The sequence below is a fragment of the Mauremys reevesii genome, linkage group 1 (genome assembly GCF_016161935.1).
Source record: "Mauremys reevesii isolate NIE-2019 linkage group 1, ASM1616193v1, whole genome shotgun sequence".
Lineage (NCBI taxonomy): Eukaryota > Metazoa > Chordata > Testudines > Geoemydidae > Mauremys > Mauremys reevesii.
Window position 1 is genome coordinate 19189250 of NC_052623.1, and position 21022 is coordinate 19210271.

The 21022-nt window shown below is 39.6% G+C and overlaps 1 protein-coding gene across 3 annotated transcripts in view; it reads left to right on the top strand.

Annotated features, from left to right (window-relative positions):
• UVRAG (UV radiation resistance associated) overlaps nucleotides 1-21022 on the top strand; it is a 148778-nt gene that overhangs the window by 82552 nt on the left and 45204 nt on the right. For 2 of the 3 annotated variants that reach the window (XR_005587866.1, XM_039498755.1), the window contains exon 13: nucleotides 15002-15080. Coding sequence is in view for 2 of the 3 variants with exons in the window: in XM_039498755.1 (XP_039354689.1) it covers nucleotides 15002-15080 (79 nt within the window). In the remaining variant the exon portion in view is untranslated. Of the gene's footprint in view, nucleotides 1-15001; nucleotides 15081-18641; nucleotides 18757-21022 lie in introns of those variants that run through there. The other variant, XM_039498765.1, reaches the window with a different exon arrangement.

Consider the following 21022-nt stretch of genomic DNA (forward strand, 5'->3'; position numbering starts at 1 on the left):
ATGTATCCTTTGTTTATTTGGATTGGACTGTCTGAGATTTTAAGCTTCTAGGGACAGTATGGTGTTTCCTTCTCTCCAGTGTCCGCCATGCGGATGGTGCTGAATAAATAACCAATTTAAATTTCTTGGCACTGCTATGAGAAATAAAAGCACAACACTTTCTCTCCTCTACTTGTAGGTGTGCTTTTAATCTATAGCTTTAATATTTGTCACACATTCTTATACTTGCACGCAACACTTTCATTAGTGTGCTTCTGGATTTTATAGAGAAGGGTAGCACCTGACTTGCTGAAAAGTACAGGAGGTTTTTTTGTGCTTTTTCTTTGTAATAGCTCCTGGATCTAGATTTCATTTCTGTAATTGTCATGATTGCAATAGCATTTGGTGCCTTTTTTTTTTTTAAGTAAAACGTCTACGATGTATGAAATGGTGGACAGATGAACTACCATTTAGCCTAATAGCTACCTTTGCTAGCTAGGAGCTCATAGATTTCAAGGAAGGATACCTCAGTTCAATTCTCCCCCCTTTAGGTTTTTACATGTTATAGTGTATAGTGCCTCATTCACAAGATGGACAGTGTTCTGGAGAGAACCAGGGTTGCGTAGTGAATGAGGCTATTTGTAGGACCCCTGTCTCATTTGTTGTAGAAGCTGGATGCTGTGTGGTGAATGAGACAAGGAACGGTAGGAAAGAATGGTCTCTTGGATAAGGCAGCTGAATGCTACCCTGAAGAACTGGATTCTATCCCTGCCTCAGCCAAAGAGTTTGCGTGACACTGGGCAAGTTCCATTAGCCGAAACATACACTGAAAATGAGGAGCACAGTGAATCTAAGTTGACATCCCTGGGGTCTGATTTACAGAAGTGTTGATAACATGCAACTGAGGTCACTGGGAACGCTGCTCTATATTTATGTGGTATGGGCACTGTTGGGTTGATTGAATAGTTTCCATATCCAAAGCCATCTGCCTAAAGAACGCCATTCACCTCTGACTAGTCTAAACCCCTTGGTTCGCTTCCACGATCTTGAGGGAGGCAGGAAGTAACCCCAGAAACAAACGCACTCAGCAATAAACACATCTGAGCACAGACAAACCCTCAGTTAGTATTGGGGGGGGGCCCTATAGGAAATCTCACACACACACACACACACACACACACACACACACACACACACACACACACACACACACACACACACACACACACACACACACTCTCTCTCTCCATTAACAATACCCAGTCTCCAACACCTGAATAAACAAGTTAAAGCTCTCTAAGCTGATTGAATCCAAACGTTCCCAGTCTTAGTCCTAAACATGGTACCTTTCACCCCTCATGGCAGTTGCTGGTGCTTGGGAACAGTGTGAACTTGAGCTGCTGAGTTCAGACCTCTGCTGCAATGTCAGGCATCCATCCCTGTGCTGATCAGGACTCTTCTGGGTCTAGGCTGCTGTCTTACCCTGGTGGTAGTCATGCCCTAGCCTGCTTACTGGGCTGATCCCCTTAGCTGCAAGTTCAGACTGTTCGGGACTGCTCCTTCCACTAGCAACAAACTACAACGTGTACTGAAGCCTCAGCCTGTTCTTTCTAGCCCTCTGCCAAATGATTGCCAAGGGCAATCAGATGGCCTGCAGCCAATCCCACCTTTTAGTATGGAGTGACATTCTTCCCCTCCACTGGGGAGGCTTTCTGGCAGCAGGAAGTCTGGGGTAGGATTTCTTCCCAGTCGTCCAGTGCAAGCTTCCCTTTCTGCCTACTTCATCAATCAGGGCTTCTTGGAATAGAGTATGTCCTTCTGCACTAGCCACTCTTCATATTGTAGTGCTATAAAAGGTGCCCAAAATTATTTGACACTGGTCAATTTTGACTTTCATTTCAGTGACTCAGTTCCCAGTGTTTATAATGGGAGAAAATACCAATGCCTCACCTTGCTTGGGTGTTGTGAAGATTAACTGTTTTGTTTGTAAGGAATGGCAATAGTAAGATGAGAGCACCATAGGAAACCCATGAGGAAATTCTGTAGTTGGTGTAGGTTTGTATAGTATATAGTAAATAATGCATGGGATCACACAGCAAATGAGGATAAAAAGAAATAGATACCCCTTCAGCAAGTGTCCTCCACCTTGTGCACTGAATGAGGTCAAGGGTCCTTTGGAAAAGCTAATCTTTAATGATGTGATCATACTCTATCATCATGTATATGTGCAAGGCAGCTGTATAAAGGTTTTATAGACAACTAATTCTGGCATTTCCCAACTTTTGAGCGCTTGACTTTCAACCTTAACATTATTTTCACAGTTTATCTATAATTTCCCACGCTTAAAGACTGGAAAAACAAATTTCATATTGTGGAACTATATTGACCCCTTCTCTTCCCAAACCATATGGGGGGTTTAGATACACATTATCAGTCCTATCTCTTGAATTAGTGGAGTAACTAGTAGCAATAGTAGGTTATCTTCTGTGGGGACCTGCCGCTAGAGCAGGGTAGTGACACATAATTTGCAAGTGGGGTTAATTATTTGCTAACATCAGATGAATGTAGACACTTGCTTCTCCTGCTGAACCTGGGCAAGAGGAGCATTGAGAGCACAGGGAAGACCGTCTCCCTTCTCTCAGTTCCTGTGCCTGGCATATCCATCAGCCCTGGGCTGTCAGGACAGATAATGGAGCCCTTGGGCAGAGCATGTTCTCAGTCACTAAGGGGTGTGGTGATGTGCAGATTGGTTGGCAAGTAGGAGCTGTGTGGGAATAGTACATGTTCAGTGCAGATAGAATCGTCAGATAATTTAGCTACCAGACTCCAAGTACTATCTACTGAGCATATGTAAACTGATTTTTTTTTCCGCCCCAGAGGCTTAAAACTTTGCCAAATTTGGAAAAACTTCGACTGATTGCAATAGGAGCATCCATGATGCATAGGCTGCCGCCCGCGTGGCTCCCCCACCCCCCAAAAAAGTTCCTACATGCAGTTCAAAGCATGCAAGCATTAGTGTGTCTCAGTGAAATGATTGTAAGAATTCTTTTCACCTGGGTGCAAAAATGCATTTTTCCTTTATGCCTTTTTGGAATCAACTGAACTGTTTTAACTGAAATGTTAAAGGGTGGGGGAAGCATTAGAATGTCAGCCTGAGCAATTAAAATTTGGCAAGGTTATAAACAATTGGAAAATTTTATAATGGAAGGCTTTGGGTTATTTAATTGTAACTGTCTGTACCTTGCACCACCTGCATTTTCAGAATTGGAGGTTATACACATCTTCAATTTTCTTTTTCTCTTAGCTTGCAAATAACATACTTAAACTAGAATGAGCATTTTTAAAATTATTAGTATCAAACAATTGTTGCCTGTTTCTTATAGAAGTATACATGTGAAACTTGTATTTTGCTGCTGTCTACAAGTATTCAACTAATACTTGTGAAATTTTAAATTGTAAATGTAATCATAGCACTAAATCATCCTGTGTCAATGGATGCTTGGTTCTGCCTCAGCCCAGGACACTGGACTTGATGACCTCTTGAGCAGTTGTACTACTCTATACATTTTGATTAATTTTTAAATTTCTGTAAAGCCATTTTGTCAGCCTTGTTAGTGGAAGTACTCGGCAGTAATTCTGAAAGTAATGGGGTGCAAGTGCAGAAAATAACATAAATGGAGCTAGCTGGAAAAAAAATTATAAAGCATTTTTCATTAGAATTTGCCAATTCATCAAAGACAAAAGGTTGTGTGGAGACAGGTTTTAATGAAATTCCACTGGATGGAACCCCCCCCACACACACACCTGCCAGGTTGGTTACCTGCAAGCTCACTCACCTGGATCTTCAGCATCTCTCTTGATGGGCTGGTGGGAAGATGAGCCCCAGTTTCCTGTCTCCTGGCTTCTTGGAAGCCTGAGCTCCCAGGGCCAGGGCTCCCAGTAGAGATGGGCAGTGGACGGTAAATCCATTTTGTGGAGGATTCCTAAATGTTTGGGTTTTGTTCCAAATTGGAATTCAACCAGCATTCAAAATCCCCCAGAACAGAATTGCCATTCTCCACCCAGCTATAGGTATAGTATTCCTTCATAAAACAATGACCAGAACACATTTAAAAAAGGAAAAATAGCAATCTTTCCCAGAAGTGGATATATGAAATCACACATTTAAATGAGAATTGCTATGACCCACTTAAACTTAATTCTTAAATTATACCATAATCAAAGCAATCAGATTTTCAGGCTCAGAACAAATAAGCAAAGATTATAGCAATTTTAAACTACTCAGATTTTGGATTTAAACTACTCAACTCAGAGACCTGGCATTCTTGGATATTTATAGATGCAGTCTGTCTTTAACAGGACTGGGCAGACTATTTCCCTAGCCCTGGGAGGACGTTAGGTTAGTTGGTTTAAGCCCAGAATTCGCCCTCGTTATAATTGAACATAATTTGAAAGGCATGTGTGAGGCACAGTTGCCATGCAGATTTTGTTTTAAAAAGAGTGACTCTAGATGCCTGACTCTCTCCATTCAGTTATGCTGTTGATTCCGCTGGAATCAATGTAATTAAACCAATTTCATGTCTTTCAATAGAGTAGAGAATCAAGCCCAATATTTTTATTCTATGTAGCCTGCCATATAGTCAAATCTTTCTGAAAAAAGTTAAGTAATGGAGCACAGCTGTTGGTTTACAACAGAACACAAGTCTAAATGGGTGGATTGGAGGGTGAGGTCAAAATCTACGGGACAGATACAGATTTTGTAATTGTAAAAAGCATGAAGTGATGTGGGGTTCATTTTTTATTTTTGGTGGACTCTACTTTTGTGATGCAGATAACTAGAGATGAATGAGTGATTCCATGCATTATGTCAGTTAATTTAGCCTGTTCACTCGACAGGAAGTAGCTCACTATATTTTTATCTATTAACTTCTGTGAATTGTTGGTCTCATCTTGTTGATGAACATTCAGTACGTTAGTTTTAAGTGGCCACGTAAGTAGAAAGATAGTCAGCAGCAAAAGTAATATCAGTGGTAAGCTCAGCGCCTCTGACAGTCTGCTCACTTTCAGTATCTGACACTACGGCCAAAATTTTAGAACTGGATACCTAACGCTTCATGGCACCAAATAAATATTACTAGCTTCCCATGTTCACAAGCACTAAATTCACTACCCCCTTTCAAAGGCTGCCGTGCAGAGCATAGGAGTGTGAATTGCAGAGCACGCCAAAGAGTTGTGCTCTAACTGCTCTGTAGAGACACTGCTGGTGCAAACTAAAAGGTACTCCGTTCACATTAACATCATCTTTGAAAGAGGATGTGAACTATGTATCTTTTTAATTTACACCATCAGTGTCTGCAGTTGGAGTGCAACTTTTTGGTGCACTCGGCAATTTACACCCCCTTAATCCAAACTGTGGTGCAATGTAGACATGCTCAGAGACTAATGTAGAGTTTCCCATACTACAGTTGCACAATAGTTAATTTGAGTCTGATACAGCCTGTCTTTGACAGTGGCCTGTACCTAGTGTCTTAAAGGAAATAGGGAGGCAACCTTTATACCTAGGCATCTGTTCAGTGCTATAGCAGGTAGGCAGATGTCTGCAGGAAATCTGTTGTTACATTTTAACTTAACTAGCATAGCCATAGATATTACAGTATCAAACTTTCCAGCCATTTGAAAATTCAGTCTCAGTATTTGACTTTTAGCAGTAGTGAATTCCACAGACTGATTATACATTCCCACAACCTTTGAAACCCCATTCGGGTTTAATACAGACCTTCTTTAAATGTGCCACATGTCAATCTGTAGTAAACTAGCTTTTAGAAATGATCAGAAATGTCACTATTTCACTTCAGGCTTGTCCAAAGACCTTTTTTGGTGGAGATGAAATTTTGAGTTTTCAAGCTCCTTGCGTAGGTTTTCTTCAGTGCAGTTTGGGACATGGGGAAAAGGACTGATTAGAAGAGAATAAAAAAAATCCAAACCATATGTTTTAATGCTAAATTGGAAACAGATGAAGGCAGTTAAAAATCAAGCAATTGCTTAAACTTTTAAAACAGAGTTTGTATTAAAGGCAGGTGGTTATATACAGTAAAAAGCCGTCACCAGTATATTGGCACATTTGTGATCTTTTTGGATACAAAATGAGGAGTTCATAAATCACAAAATCTAGCTATAAAGATGTTTTGGACTTGAGAACTCATAAGAGCAACCTTAGTGTCTGAAATAAATTTATGGAGTATAGATCCTCTTAGGTTTACTTAACAGTTAACATCTGACTGACCAAACAGTCCTGTGGAGATTTACTGCAGGTTACTCAAATATTTAAGCTGCTGTGTGATGTTGAACAGGTACAGATTAGCCCAATAACAGATATGAGGCTGTAAAATAAATGAGGTTTCAGTGACTGGTAAGTACTTTTCTAGGTCAGCCCAAAGAGAGCTCAAAGATGAGAATCAGTTGGTAGTTATGATTGATTATGACACAGTTAATGAACACAATTAGACTAACGACGGTGGTCTCAGAACAGTGCTTAAAACAGAAATTAGTATGGGCATGTCTAAACTTTTTTTACCAACTTGAGATCTGAAAGCACATGACACCAATACAACTACTGATTTCCCAGGACAGATATTCCATGGGTGAAGCACATCTGCTTCAGAAAATCTTACTCTTTTTATTTTGAATACTTTGCTATTGTACAAAATACTTAGCTGCTTCTTAATGAAAATATGCAATTAGACGATTGGCTTAAAAACAAGTTTGTTTCATGAACTCATGGAAAAATTTCAGCAATGATATTTAAATTAGATTTGAATAAGTATTCTGAAATATATGCAGTAACTTGTTAGTATAGTGTGCAGCCTTTGTGGACAGTTGGTTTTTAAGATTTATTTTGGGAAATCTTTGTGGGAGAGATTTTATGTTGCTACCAAAACCTTTGACTCCTACCTTACCTCAGTGTGGGTATTTGCTTCTCCATTTTTCTTCTGTTACTTTATTAATAGAGCATGTTACTCGAAGTTCAACTTCATTGTCTTATGATTGCAATACAAGACGCTAACTTTTTTGATCTATAAAACTCTGTGCTCTGGTTCCTGGCTACCTCAGTCTGTCTGCATGTCCCCAGTTCTTCTGTGTACCAAGGGGACATTCAGTCCCTTGATTTAAATGTCAGAGGGCTGGTGGCAGGCCACTTTGATGGAAGACCTTCTGCTTTGGAATTTTTCTCCCCTTGCTCACCCACCATAGTGTCTTACCATTTTACATTGTGACACAAGACATTCTGCCAGGTGTCTTCTGGAAGGGCATGGGGTGATTACTTCCTTCGAAGAATTTATTCGAAGAGAGGTATGTTTTTATTTAGATTTATACCAAAAAGAAAAAGGGCCCTAATCCAAAACTTAAGGCACCCCACCCATTTTACACACAAGTAAATTACTTGCAGAATACCAAGCCTTCCCCCTAGCTGCTCCCCCAAAACCCGACTTCTCACAGCAGCCAGCTTAAATAGTTGTGCCTTATAGCTTGCCATGAAGGTCAATAGACTTGTGCTGTTTTTAGGCTGAGGAGAAGAAACTTGTTCCAGAGCTGGAGGGCCCCTCTCAAAGAGCACTGTGGAGCCTGAGAGGGATCCAGTTCAGGTGCCTTTGATCTTGGTCTGGCACAAGGAAAGAGGCAGTATCCCAAATAGCAAAGTTTGAAGCCATTTAGGCCTTGTAGAGATCACAAGCCCCATATACCAAATCTGGACACCAGTAGGTAGGTGGTGAAGAATATGGAGCACCAGTGACTTGCTGCAACTCAGAAGCATCACTTAATAGGCAGGCTGCTATATTCCGACCTAGTTTAAATGCCCATATTATCATGAACTGTAGTGCCATGTAGAGCACATTGTAATAATCCATTCTTGAGGTGTAGTATCACAGCAGTAAGTTCTGCATCAGGAAGAAACGATTGCAATGGCCAGCTGCAGATGGTAAAAAGCATTTCTGGACACTGCTGCTTTCTGATCATCCAACAGCAGCTGGAAATCTAATATAGCCACCAAATCATGAAAGCTTTTTTTAGCTTTTAAGGCACCCTCAGATAGGAAAGGGTGCCTTAAGAACTCAACAGTAAATATTCAAATATCTACCTTGGCTTAGCTTGAATACTTCTGTTTCACTGATTACATCTTAACTGTTCAACTGGAGTTGAAGTGACCTTATCCAGCCTCATTTAGCTTTCCAAGTTGTGATTTTTTTTTTACTGCATATATTGAATTTCTCTACCTTGTATTTTGTAGAAGGGCTTTTAAACCTATGTTGATAATGTAAGATCTTGCCCTAAATTCTGAAAATGCCATTGCCAATTAAAAATATGGCTTAATATATAAAAGTATCCCTTTAAACTGTTAGCATTTGACAAAGTTAGCATGCAGCTGCACACCTAACACCTACACTGCATTACCAGATGTATTCATTTGACAAATGCTCGCTAAAAGTGAAGACTAATTTTTAAGAAATGGCTTCCTAAGATTTCACTTGGCAGAGTAGCTGTGGACCTAAAAATTATCAAACCAATGAAAGTGGCAATTATGTTGCTTTGTGAAGATTGGAAAGGTTTTCAAATATTCTGTGCATGCTGTTTAAACTTTAAAATTTAAAGCATTGTGCTGTCCATGTTACAAGAGATCTTCACAGCATTAAAACATAACAATATTGTGGTGCTATTGCAAAATATAGTCAGGCACATTTGCCAGTTCTAACTTATGGGAGGGACAATCTTGTGGGTAAACAGTCTTGGGTGTTAGATCTAGGTCATTCCCAGCTTAAATGACCTTGCACAAATCACATGACCTCAGCCTCAGTTTTCCTATCTTTTAAAAATAAGGATTCTTACCTTTGACATGGGTGTCTACACTGCAGCTAGACACCTGTGGTTGGCCCATGCCAGCTGACTCAGGCCGGTGGGGCTTGGGCTATGGGGCTGTTTGATTTCAGTGTAGACTTCAGGGCTCATGCAGTAGCCCAGGCTCTAGGACCCTGTGAGGTGGGAGAGTCTTAGAGCCCAGGCTCCAGCCCGAGCCCAAACGAGTACAGGGCAATGAAACAGCCCCGCAGCCTGAGTCCCGTGAGCCCAAGGTAGCTGGCACGGGCCAGCCATAGGTTTTTCATTGCAGTATAGACCTACCCTCAGTGTTTAAATTGGAGACACTCAGTACTATTCAGGTATAAAGTGGTATTTGCTAATGTTGGTATCTGTCTCCAATCCCCCTGCCTCTTCTAGAGTGAAGGAGGGGAGAGGATTTCTTATCTCTTGACTGTCCGTTTTCTGGCCATAATCTGTCTTACAAGTAAATTAAAATGAAGTATTGTTCCTATTAAGTGTGCATTCTGTTTGTTGTGTTTGCACTGTCATGCCAAGGATACTCATAGTCTCATTTTCAGTGTGTCTGACTCCTGTGGGAGTGAGAACTGAGATTATATAAACTTTTTATTTCAAACTCAAAAACATTCTAGTTGCTAGACTTGGTCATACAAAGTGGCTCCAGTCTGGTCTTTTGCCATGTTGTCATCTAAAATCAGGCCAAATAGTTTAATTTGAACTCTGCTTTGATCCCCACAACTCTTAAAGCCGTTTATTTCCTGTGTGGAGAAATAATTGTTGATACTTAATAGTATTAAAAAGTGCATCTGTTCGTATATTAAATTTGAGTAATGCACTCTTAAAAGAAACAGTCTCTCTTGTTTGTTCTTATTGTAATCAGCCCTGCTTCTTGATTCTGAAGTCTGTGGAATACTTTCTAAAATTAAACATAAAATTATAGAAATGCAGGGCTGGAAGGGATCTCAAAAGGTCATCTAGTCATTGCCCTATGCTGAGGCAGGACCAAGTATACCTAGACCATCCCTGACTTGTTTGTTTTTGTTTTTGTCTAACCTGTCCTTAACCTCCAATGATGGAAATTCCACAACATCCCTTGGAAGTCTATTCCAGAGCTTAACTACCCGTATAGTTAAAAAATTGTTTTCCCCCTAATAGCTAACCTAAATCTCCTTTGCTGCAGATTAAGTCCATTACTTCTTGTCCTACCTTCAGTTGACATGGAGAACAGCTGATCGCTGTCCTCTTTATAACAGCCCTTATTGTAGTTGAAGCCTGTTATCCTATCCCCTCCTGCCCAATCATCTTTTCTCAAGAGTAAACATGCACAGTTTATCTTTTACTTATAGGTCACCTTTTCCTAAACTTTTTATTAGGGCTGTCGATTAATCGCATTTAACTCATGCGATTAACTCCAAAAAATAACCGTGATTAAAAAAAAATAATCATGATTAATCACAGTTTTAATCACACTGTTAAATAGAATATCAATTGAAATTTATTAAATATTTTGGATGTTTTCTACTTTTAAAATATATTTACAGAATACAGTGTACGCTGCTGACTTTATATTTTTTATTACAAATATTTGCATTGTAAAAATGATAAACAAAAGAAATAGTATTTTTCAATTCACCTCATACGACTATCATAATGCAATTTCTTTATCATGAAAGTGCAACTTACAAATGTAAATTTTTTTGTTACATAACTGCACACAAACAAAACAATGTAAAACTTGAGAGCCTACAAGTCCACGCAGTCCTACTTCTCATTCAACCAGTTGCTAAGACAAGTTTGTTTACGTTTATGGAAGATAATACTGCCCACTTCTTATTTACAATGTCACCAGAAAGTGGGAACAGGTATTCTCATGGGACTTTTGTAGCTGGCATGGCAAGTTATTTATGTGCTAGATATGCTAAACATTCGTATGCCTCTTCATGCTTCGGCCGCCATTCCAGAGGACATGCTTCCATGCTGATGATGATCATTCAAAAAATAATGCGCTAATTAAATTTGTGACTGAACTACTTGGGGAGAGAATTGTACATCTCTGGCTCTATTTTACCCGCATTCTGCCATATATTTCATATTATAGTAGTCTCAGATGACTCAGCACATTGTTCATTTTAAGAACACTTCCACTACAGATTTGACAACGCAAACAAGGTACCAATGTTAGATTTCTAAAGATAGCTAAAGCACTCGACCCAGGGTTTAAGAATCTGAAGTGCCTTCCAAAATCTGAAAGGGATGAGGTGTGGAGCATGTTTTCAGATGTCTTAAAAGAGCAAAGCTCTGATGAGGAAACTACAGAACCCAAACTACCAAAAAAGAAACTCAACCTTCTGCTGGTGGCATTTGACTCAGCTGATGAAAATGAACATGCGTTGGTCAGAACTGCTTTGGATTGTTATAAAGTAGAACCCAAGTATGGACACGCATCCCCTGGAATGGTGGTTGAAGCATGAATGGACATGAATCTTTAGCACATCGGGCATGTAAATATCTTGCAACGCTGGCTACAACCGTGCCATGTGAACGCCTATTCTCACTGTCAGGTGACATTGTGAACAAGAAGCGGGCAACATTATCTCCTGAAAATGTAAACAAACTTGTTTGTCTGAGTGATTGGCTGAACAAGAAATAGGACTGAGTGGACTTGTAGGCTCTAAAGTTTTACATTATTTTTTAATGTAGTTATTTTTTGTACATAATTCTACATTTGTAAGGTCAGCTTTCATGATAGAGATTGCACGACAGTACTTGTATTAGATGAATTGAAGCATACTATTTCTTTTGTTTTTTAGAGTACAAATATTTGTAATAGAAAATAAAGTGAGCACTATACCCTTTGTATTCTATTATAATTGAAATCATTATTTGAAAATGTGTAAAACATCTAAAAATATTTAAATGGTATTCTATTGTTTAATAGTGCAATTAATAGCGATTAATTTTTTAATCGCTTGACAGCCCTACTCTTTTTATTTTTGTTGCTCTCCAGTTTATCCAAATCTGTCTGAAGTGTGATGCCTAAAACTGGACACAGTAATGCAGTTTAGTCTCCACCAGTCCAAGTAGACCTGAACAATTATTGCCTGTAACGTTCCTGCTAATACACCCCAGAATATTAACCTTTTTGTGATTGCAACACATTGTTGGCTCATACTCAATTTGTGATCCATTATACTCGGGGCCTTTTCTGCAATACTGCTACTGGCTAGTCAGTTACTACTTTTTTGTTTGGTTTTTTTTTGTTTTTTTGCTATACAAATATTGTACAGAAGGCTACATTTGAGCTACACAAATATAAACAAATTGACTTGGTACAATCTATTATAGTTTGGTAGCCTTGCTTTTGATGCCTGATATGGGAACTAGGAAACACTGAAATCTCACCACACCAAAGAATGACCCTGGGTGGGCAACTACACATTTAACATAGTCTAATCCTGTAAAAGACTCTTGTGTGACATTAATACCACCCCACCCCCAAAAAAGCTAATTTGAACATGAACAAGTACTGCACTCAGGTGTTAAAACAAATTTTGACTAATAACCTTGTTTCTAATCTGGCTATCTATCCTATGATGCTTTTGCCTATACCATTGGAGTTCTCCTTCCCAGAGTGAGGACTCAGTCAGCTTTATGGGTTTGTTTTCTATTTTAGTGGCACTAAATGCAAACAAGTGCCTCTAAACTAGGGATGATCTAGACAGTATTTGGTCCTGCCATGAGGGCGGGGGGGACTGGACTTGATGACCTCTCAAGGTCCCTTCCAGTCCGAGAGTCTATGAATCTATAAGTTGTCAGTGCATAAAGAGCAGAGATTAGAGCAGGCAGGTCTGGAAGGAAAACATGATTAATTGATAGGAAGAGCTTTAGTAGGCCTCCAATGGTTAATGTTTCAGGCTTTAGAGATATTAGTCTCTGGGTGGATGGCAACTGAATTGATTAACAGACTTAATTGAAAACCTAATGAACTTACAAACTAACTCTGGGCTGCATGGCAAATTGAGAGCATGAGTTTAGCGGCATTGCTCACTATGAGCTAGGAGTACAAATTCACTTCACATAGGCCACCAGACAGCCATCAATAGTAATTATTTGCAGCCACATCATGCTAAGAACTCTTTAAAAACATAAGAGGACATGGTCCCTGCCACAAAGAGCTTACAGTTTCAACAAATGAGTGCGACAGACAGAGGGAAGGGTAGAGATAGGATGAGGTGAACAAAACTAAGATCACATAGAAATCAGGTAGCGCATTTTCCATTGGGTAGTGCCAAAATGTGCATGCCACTTTACATAGGTTAACACATTCCCTGACTTAGTTTAAAATTCAAGGAATTTAGTCTTATAGTAATGACATGAGTATACAGGAAGAGATCTTATTAACTTCATGTTTCCCCAGCTCATTTCACCGATTGATGAATCTTGAATGTTAGCCAAATGTCAGAAGGAAAAAACTGGTAGGGAGAGAAGTTTAATCTTAATGACTTTAAAGGGTTCCTTACAAGAAATTGATTGTGCAGGAGAGAAACTTTTAAGTGCTTGATATTGTCTTTTTCCATCTCCCTTTAATTGAGGTTTCCATTTCTAACAGAAAATATATAGCTCTCATTTTCAGTGACTTAACGAAATAGTATCATGTAATGAAGCATGCTTTGTATTTTAACAGCAGTTTTATTGTCAAGAATGAATGAGTTTTATAATGTTAATTGTAATTGTAGCCTTTATAATCTAAATTCTGCTACAGTTGAGTAGTGTAACTGTAGGTATTGAAATGAACTCATTTTGATTTGTATCTTGCACTTAGTATATTGAGTGGTAGTTTTTTGCAGCATACATCTTCAATTTAAAGGCACTTTTATTTTCCTATGCTGCAGACAGCTTGGATTTATAGATGTATTAAGCAAGGTGAGCTAGATATACTAGTTATGGTGATCTTTATACTGCTCAACTTGAAGTGACCCATCAAGAGTTTGAAAGTATCATAAAATTTGGAGCTGATGTCTTAATATTTCATCTGCCTGTAATATTGACCTGTTAACATTTGGCTCTAATGGCTCTTTAAAATTCTTTTTAAATGTCACAAATAATAAGTAGCAAGCAGTAAAGAAGTCCTTTGAAGTCAGAACAAAATAGAGGTTGTGTAATCACATCTCTAGAATGTGTTGCAAATAGCTTATAAGATACTGAGTTTAAAGGCAAAAACTTTTACATGGTAGTATTGATAGATTCTAAAACTGACATGTTAACTACTATGAACTCAGCCTGTGAAAGTCCAACTGGCAAGATGCAATGTGAGGAAGAGTCAAAATGAGGAACGAGTGCAGTAGTAAGATTAAAATTGTGAAATTAACAGCTTCATCGTGAACAATTGTTTAAATCTCTATTAAGAATTTGCTTGTCTGATGTTAATACTGTACAGTAGTAGTGAAGGTTAAACTTGAATGGGTTTCAGTTACGTTGGGGCTAAAATGATGGTTCTTATAACAAGCAGCAGCTGAGAACCAGCAACTAGCCATGATGATTCTAATACAAAAGTATTCCTGTGCAATGTACTTTCCCATTATCTAAATCTCAGTATACATTTAGAGATCATACAGAATGTGCTTCCCTTATTACAAACTAATACGTCTGTTAGTCTGTAAGGTGCCACAGGACTCTTTGCTACTTTTACAGTTCCAGACTAACACGGCTACCCCTCTGATACTGTACAACAGAAATAACCCCTTGAAATATGGTAGTTGTGGGCTCTGTATAGAGTCCCTATTGCACTAAGTGCTCTAAACAAGACCTTGAGGGGAGAGCTTTGGAAGACATTTGCTCCCAGGGGGGACTTGAAAAAGGAGACAATGGAAACATGGCAGCCCAAGCCAAGGAAGGGTTTCCAGATACAGAATATCTCATGGAAGAAAGTGCATGACGTGTAAGTGGGATTGATGAGTAGCTGATGTGCAAACTGCAGATTCATTGGGATTGGGAGTCTGCAGAAACAGAAGGCTATGGATTTATCTGCACTCAGAAGTGTTCTTGCTGGTATCTCAGCAAATGGTTTTGCTTAAATCAGACTAATTTTAAAGATAAAATATTGAATGTGTACTTTCTAAATCTGACTTTTCTTCTGACCTTTCCTCCTCAGGTTTCCACTATATCCAAAGGGAGGAGAGAGACTTCAGTTTGATTATGGAGTTTACCTTCTCAACAAAAATATAGCACAGGTTGGTAAATTTTTGAGACTTGTTACAGAAAGACATGGTAAATTCCTAGAGATATTCTACCATGTGATGTCTGCACAGTGGCTGGTATTAAATGAGTGCATCTCACTTTTGTCAGGTGTTTTTTGCATCTGACATGAGCTGCTGCAAGAAGCCCACCATCAGTCCGATGCAGCCGGACATAATGAGCATCTATGGACTCTTGGGACTTGCACAGTTCAAAGGCAACTTGTATGGTGCTGTATATGGCCCTTAAATTGTATGCCAAGCAAAAAACCCATTGATTTGATTATATTACACCTTTTTTGTATACTGATCGTGCAAAGCCCAAAAAAGGTTCACAAGTTATTTCTGCCACCTTCATTACAGAACATGCAAGGTGCCAAACGCATTGCCTTCAAGGGTGGCTCAGAATGGTTTATTCACCATGCAGACAGTTTAAATATTCTGCTTTTCATACCTACCTCCGTAAAACAAACTATTAACTGGTGGAAAGACCATCACAACATGTGCACAGGACTTCCATTTGTATGTTCTTCCCCAGCAGTCGTCATATGGAAGCACGCCTCTTTGCTAGGGTGGGGAGCACAACTAGACATTCAAATGACCCAGGGCAAGTAGATGCTGCAAGAGGCCATACTACACATCAACCTCCTGGAGCTCAGAGCAGTCGGATACACCAGTATCCATTTCCGATCACTAATTAGGGTTAAATACACAAAGATCATGATAGACAATATATCGTCCATGTTTTACATCAGTCGCTAAAGAGGAGCAAGAGCCTCCTCTCTATGTGCTGAGGTTCTCAAGCTTTGGAATTGGTGCATATGCTACTCCTGGTGGAATTCTGCGCCAAAAAAATTAAAATTCTGCAAAATTCTGCATATTTGTTTTGTCAAAATAACACAATATAATCACACGAGTTTCAATTATTTTTGATAATTTATTTCAAAATACTTGTCAGCAAGTATGTCTGAAACTATACAGATAACACAAGATTCAGGAAATCTTTTTTGACAAATGGATTCCTTACTAGACATATTAATACAGAACTGAGTAATTCATTTAAACTACAATACCGAACTGTATTTTTTACACCCCTCAGAAGAGCTGAGAGAGAGGGAAGTAAATTGCTGGGAAGGAGCATGAGTGTGAAGTTGGAGAGTTGTCAGGTATGGGTGGGAAAAGGTATGGAACATGTTTTTATGAGGTTGGGGAGCTTCCCCCTCCGCAGACCCTGGCTGACCCCTAGCCTCTCCCATTCAGTCAGGCACATCTGCCCCTGTCCCCACGTGTTCCTGCACCCCCATGTGTCCTTGTAGCCCCTGTCCATATGTTCCCCACCCCATCCCCTTGTATCCCTGTACTCCTTCCCCATCCCCATGTGTCTCTGTACCTCTACCCAGCCACCCTCTGTGTCCCCTCCCCCCTGTTGCCATGTGCCTCTACTCTCATTCAGCCCTGCCCCAGTCTGTCCTCCCCCACTAGCCCTTATGAGCCCATGTCTGGACCCAGCACCCCACACTGTCTCCCCATAGCCCTTGTCTCCTGACCTGGCCAGCTGTGAAGAAGGCACTGCAGGCTCTCTTCCCTCACTGGCAGGGAGCTGCTGCTTTGTTCTATTGCCGCAATGCCCTCTGGTGGGAAAAGGTGGAACTGCAGAAGCTTATTTCTGTGCAAAAAAATATAAATCTGCGATGCTCATTAATTATGCACGTGCACAATAGTGCAGAATTCCCCCAGGAGTAATATACAACCAGATCACCACCACAGTGGCCTATCTCTCAGGGGCTGAGAATGTGACTATAGATGCACTCAGCAGGCACTTCTTCAAAGATCATGAATGCGAAATAAACCCCACCATATTACACCACATTTAGTCAGTGGAGCACCCCTCAGACTTATTCACCAAAGACTTAAACTGGAAATTTACCCACTTCTATTCAGCTGGCGGACAGGATCACCAATTCTCTGGGGGATGCCTTTCACCTTCACTAGTTGTCAATTCTCCTATATGCATGCTCACTGACTTCCCCTAATAGCCAAAGGTATGCTCAAAATAAAGAGACCAAGCCAGAGCCATCCTAATACTTCTGACCTGGCCCAGGCAAATGTGTTTTTCCTTACCTGATGCTGCTGCCCATTCAGTCTCTGATTTACTCATCATCACTCCCCTCTCCCAGGAAGGCAGGAAGATTTTTCCACCCCGATCTCCCAGTACTTCATCTCAAAGCATGGTTGGTCATGGCTCACAATATTAGAGACTGCGTGCTCAGAAGACTTAAAAAGAGTACTATTACACAGGAAACAATCTATTTGCTACACGTCTTCTCAAAAATGGATGAGGTTTGTCAGGTAGTGTGACCTCAGGCAGGTTTCACCAATTACCTCGTTGCTTCTAGACATAGGAACTAAACTGATAACTCTGGAAAACCTTCGGACTATTGAGCTCCAGAAGAGTCCACCTAGCAGCCATCACGGCTTTCCACGCATACAACCTTCCTAAAATACAGGGTTATTCCATCTTTGCCCACCCAACCACAACAAGATTCCTCAGAGTTTGGAAATCTTTTTGCTAGTTCAGCACCCTATTCTGGTATGAGACCTCAATCTGGTTCTTAGCTGCCTCACAAAACCACCGTTTGAACCAATGGCTACCTGTTCACTGCTCCATTTGTCAAAAGACTGCATTCCTGATAACCATCACATTGCATGATGGGTTGGAGGAATAGGGGTCCCTGATGGCATACCCCTCCTCACAGTATTTTTAAGGACAAGGTCACACTATGGCCCCACCCCAACTTCTAAGCTCAGGTTTCTTCAGAGCTCCATATCAATCAGCCCATTCACCTGCCTGTCTTCCACTCCAAACCACATCGAGATAACCAGGAGGCACTGCAACACACCCTTGATGTTAGGCGAGCCCCAGCCTTCTATCTGGATAGGACAACACTCATTCTACAAGGTCCATTGCCACTTCTATGTCCTTCCTGAAAAAAAAGTGCCCATTATTGAAATCTGTAAAGTTTCTACTTTGGTGTCTATATATATAATTACACCAAACACTAAGCTATAACTCATTACTCTGCTTCTGATACTGTTTGGCTTTCCTGTATTTTCTTCCATACTGGACTCTGCTCCGAAGCCCCCTGTACCTTAGGTGACTAACGGGGGAGATGATAGAGGTGTATAAAATCATGAATGATGGAGAGAACATGATTAAGGAAGTGTTATTTACCACTTCACAACACAAGAACCAGGGGATCATCCAATGAAAGTAATAGGCAGCAGATTTGAAACAACTATAAGGAAGTATTTCTTCAGGCAATGCACAGTCAACCCGTGGAACTTGTTGCCAGAGGATGTTGTGAAGGCCAAAAGTATAACTGAGTTCAAAAAAGAATTGGACCAATCCTCCATGAACATGTCTATCGATAGTTACTAGCCAAGTTGGTCAGGGATCATGCTCTGGGTGTCTCTAAATCTGAGTGCCAGAAGCTGAGAGTCAATGACAGAGGATGGATCACTCGATAAATGTTCCTGTTGTGTTCCTTCCCTCTGTAGTATCTGGGACCAACCATGGTCGGAAGACAGGCGAATGGGTGAGATGGATCATTGCTCTGACCCAACATTGCCGTTCTTATGTTCTTATTCAGCATGACAGTTCCCATTGGACTAGGAAGAAAATGGTCTAAATAACTAGAACCGGTGATCATGCGGTAGTTACTGAAATAACAAACTTTATTTATATTGGACCATCAAATACAAATATATTGTATATAACCAAGGGGAAATTAACCATTATAGTTTATGTATTGACAAATACTTGTTTAAACAACAAATTTCTTTAGTAATTGATAAATGTGGGAAGAGTGAGTAGAAGCATGTGTAAAGTGGGTAAAAGTGTTTGCACACTGCCACCTGTGGATCAACGTGTCGAACCAAGCAATGAAGTATAATCTATAGTAGTTAGCAAAGAAAGCAAGTGAAAGAGGCCCGTGGTTTAGCTTAGCACAAAATTGCAAAGAGGGTGATGTTTGGTCATGTTCTCCAAAATTTCCTTTTTCAGTGTTAAATTATTAACGTAAACCTAATCACGTAAGGGAAATTAGATTATGTATCCAAACAAAAATCTTGTTTAACTTGTAATGACTTACATTTCTCCTTGGGCTTTTGACCCTCTTTCAATCCTTGATGTAATGGTTACTGTAATGTAAAAGTTCACAATGAATGAGATCATAGGAAACAAATGTGCCCATGTCTTGGAATCCACTAAATATAACTTCATGATACTGAGGCATTTAAAAAGTACTAAGGCATCAGCTTTGGAGCTATAACTTAAGCAAAACTGTGGGATAACAGTATTAACAAAAAAAGCGTCAAAATTCTGTGCATTTTGAGGTTTTTGGCATTTTTTTTAAGCTGGTAACTGCACTATATTCTAATTGCTTTTTTAAAATTTATGCTGTGAAAAATAATCATGGAGTATGAGACACCTCTGTGGGGCCCCTTTCTCTGTACTTCATCACTGTTTTTATAAGAAATCTACTAACCAGCAAGGTTTATAGGAATACTTCACTTACATAAGTGGCCTTTCCCCCCGAATCTTTCATTCACAATTGTTTCCCATATCCTCATTAGGATACCAAATAAATTCAGACTGTGAACACTAATTTAGCCTACCTCTCTGGAGGGGTATTGTGTTTACTTTCATGGAAGATTTCACCAGTATCTAAGTCTGTGGGTCCAAGAGGAAATGCAGTTTTTGGCTCATATAAATGGTTAAGTATACAGTGTTGTGCATGCACGCAAACACATACTCTTATTTCCCATAACTTTATTTACTTAATACCTATGGGCAGTCTCCACTAAACAATATTGCAGTGAAAGCAAAATCCAGTATTTAAATACCAGCTTTTCTCAATTTCAGTTTTAAGAATTGTAGAACCATATTTCCGTTACTATCTGGGAAACCATTGCAGGTCACTGAAATTTACAAATCAGAGATTAAGTGCGTCACTATTAGCTTTGTTCAGTTACTTTGACAATTGTGGTTTTAATTTGCTGACTTATCATAATGGATCAACAAATGTACTTTAATTAGTTTTACAAAATACAAATGCTTAGTAATATGAGACTTCCGCAATGGTCTAGTGTTAAAGATTTTATTGAAAGATGGGGAACAACCATCAATTGTTTGTGTATTATAGTCTGTAGATTAGCTAAATTTGGCTTTAGTGTAGTTTTGCTGTTGGAAGATCAAGCCAAACTTTCCCCTTTCTATGCAGAGTACATTTTCTCCCAAAAAATTATTTTTATTGCTGCTACAAGTGAATAGTAAAATCATAATCTCTTAGGTAAAAAGGATACCAAGAAAAACAGTTTAAAAGGTTGTTGGTCACTTAAGCTGCAGCTATATAGACTGTACAAAAGCAGTGAAATAAAATTGTAGGGCACACATTGAAGGCTTATACAAAATTTGAAGCAAGTCAAACAAAGCAAAAGGGGATCTCAGTTGGTCCAAATATACCAGTAAGGATATTGTAGTTTGGTTTCTCAGTCAGATCAGTTTTGTACATTGATCTCCCCTGACATTCAGATGGACCATGAACTGAATTCTAAATGGGAGGAGGAGATACAGAAACCACCAGCCACAGTTGTCCCCAATTCGAACCTTGACAATCTCAGTAAAGAGACCAGTTATTGAACTACCTCTTGGCCTCTATTTGTTACATACCAGGTGAGGCAATACGGGGAAATTTGCGGTACCTATTTCCCTTTCTGTACACTTTAAAAACTTCCGTCTCTAGAGCTGACAACTGGGCACCTTTCACAGGCTATCAGTGCATTCTAAAGAAAACAAAGAATTCAAGCCTCATTGTTAGAGAAACTGAATTAGGTCAATTACAGCAACGAACTGTTCTGTAAATAAAACAGTATCAAAC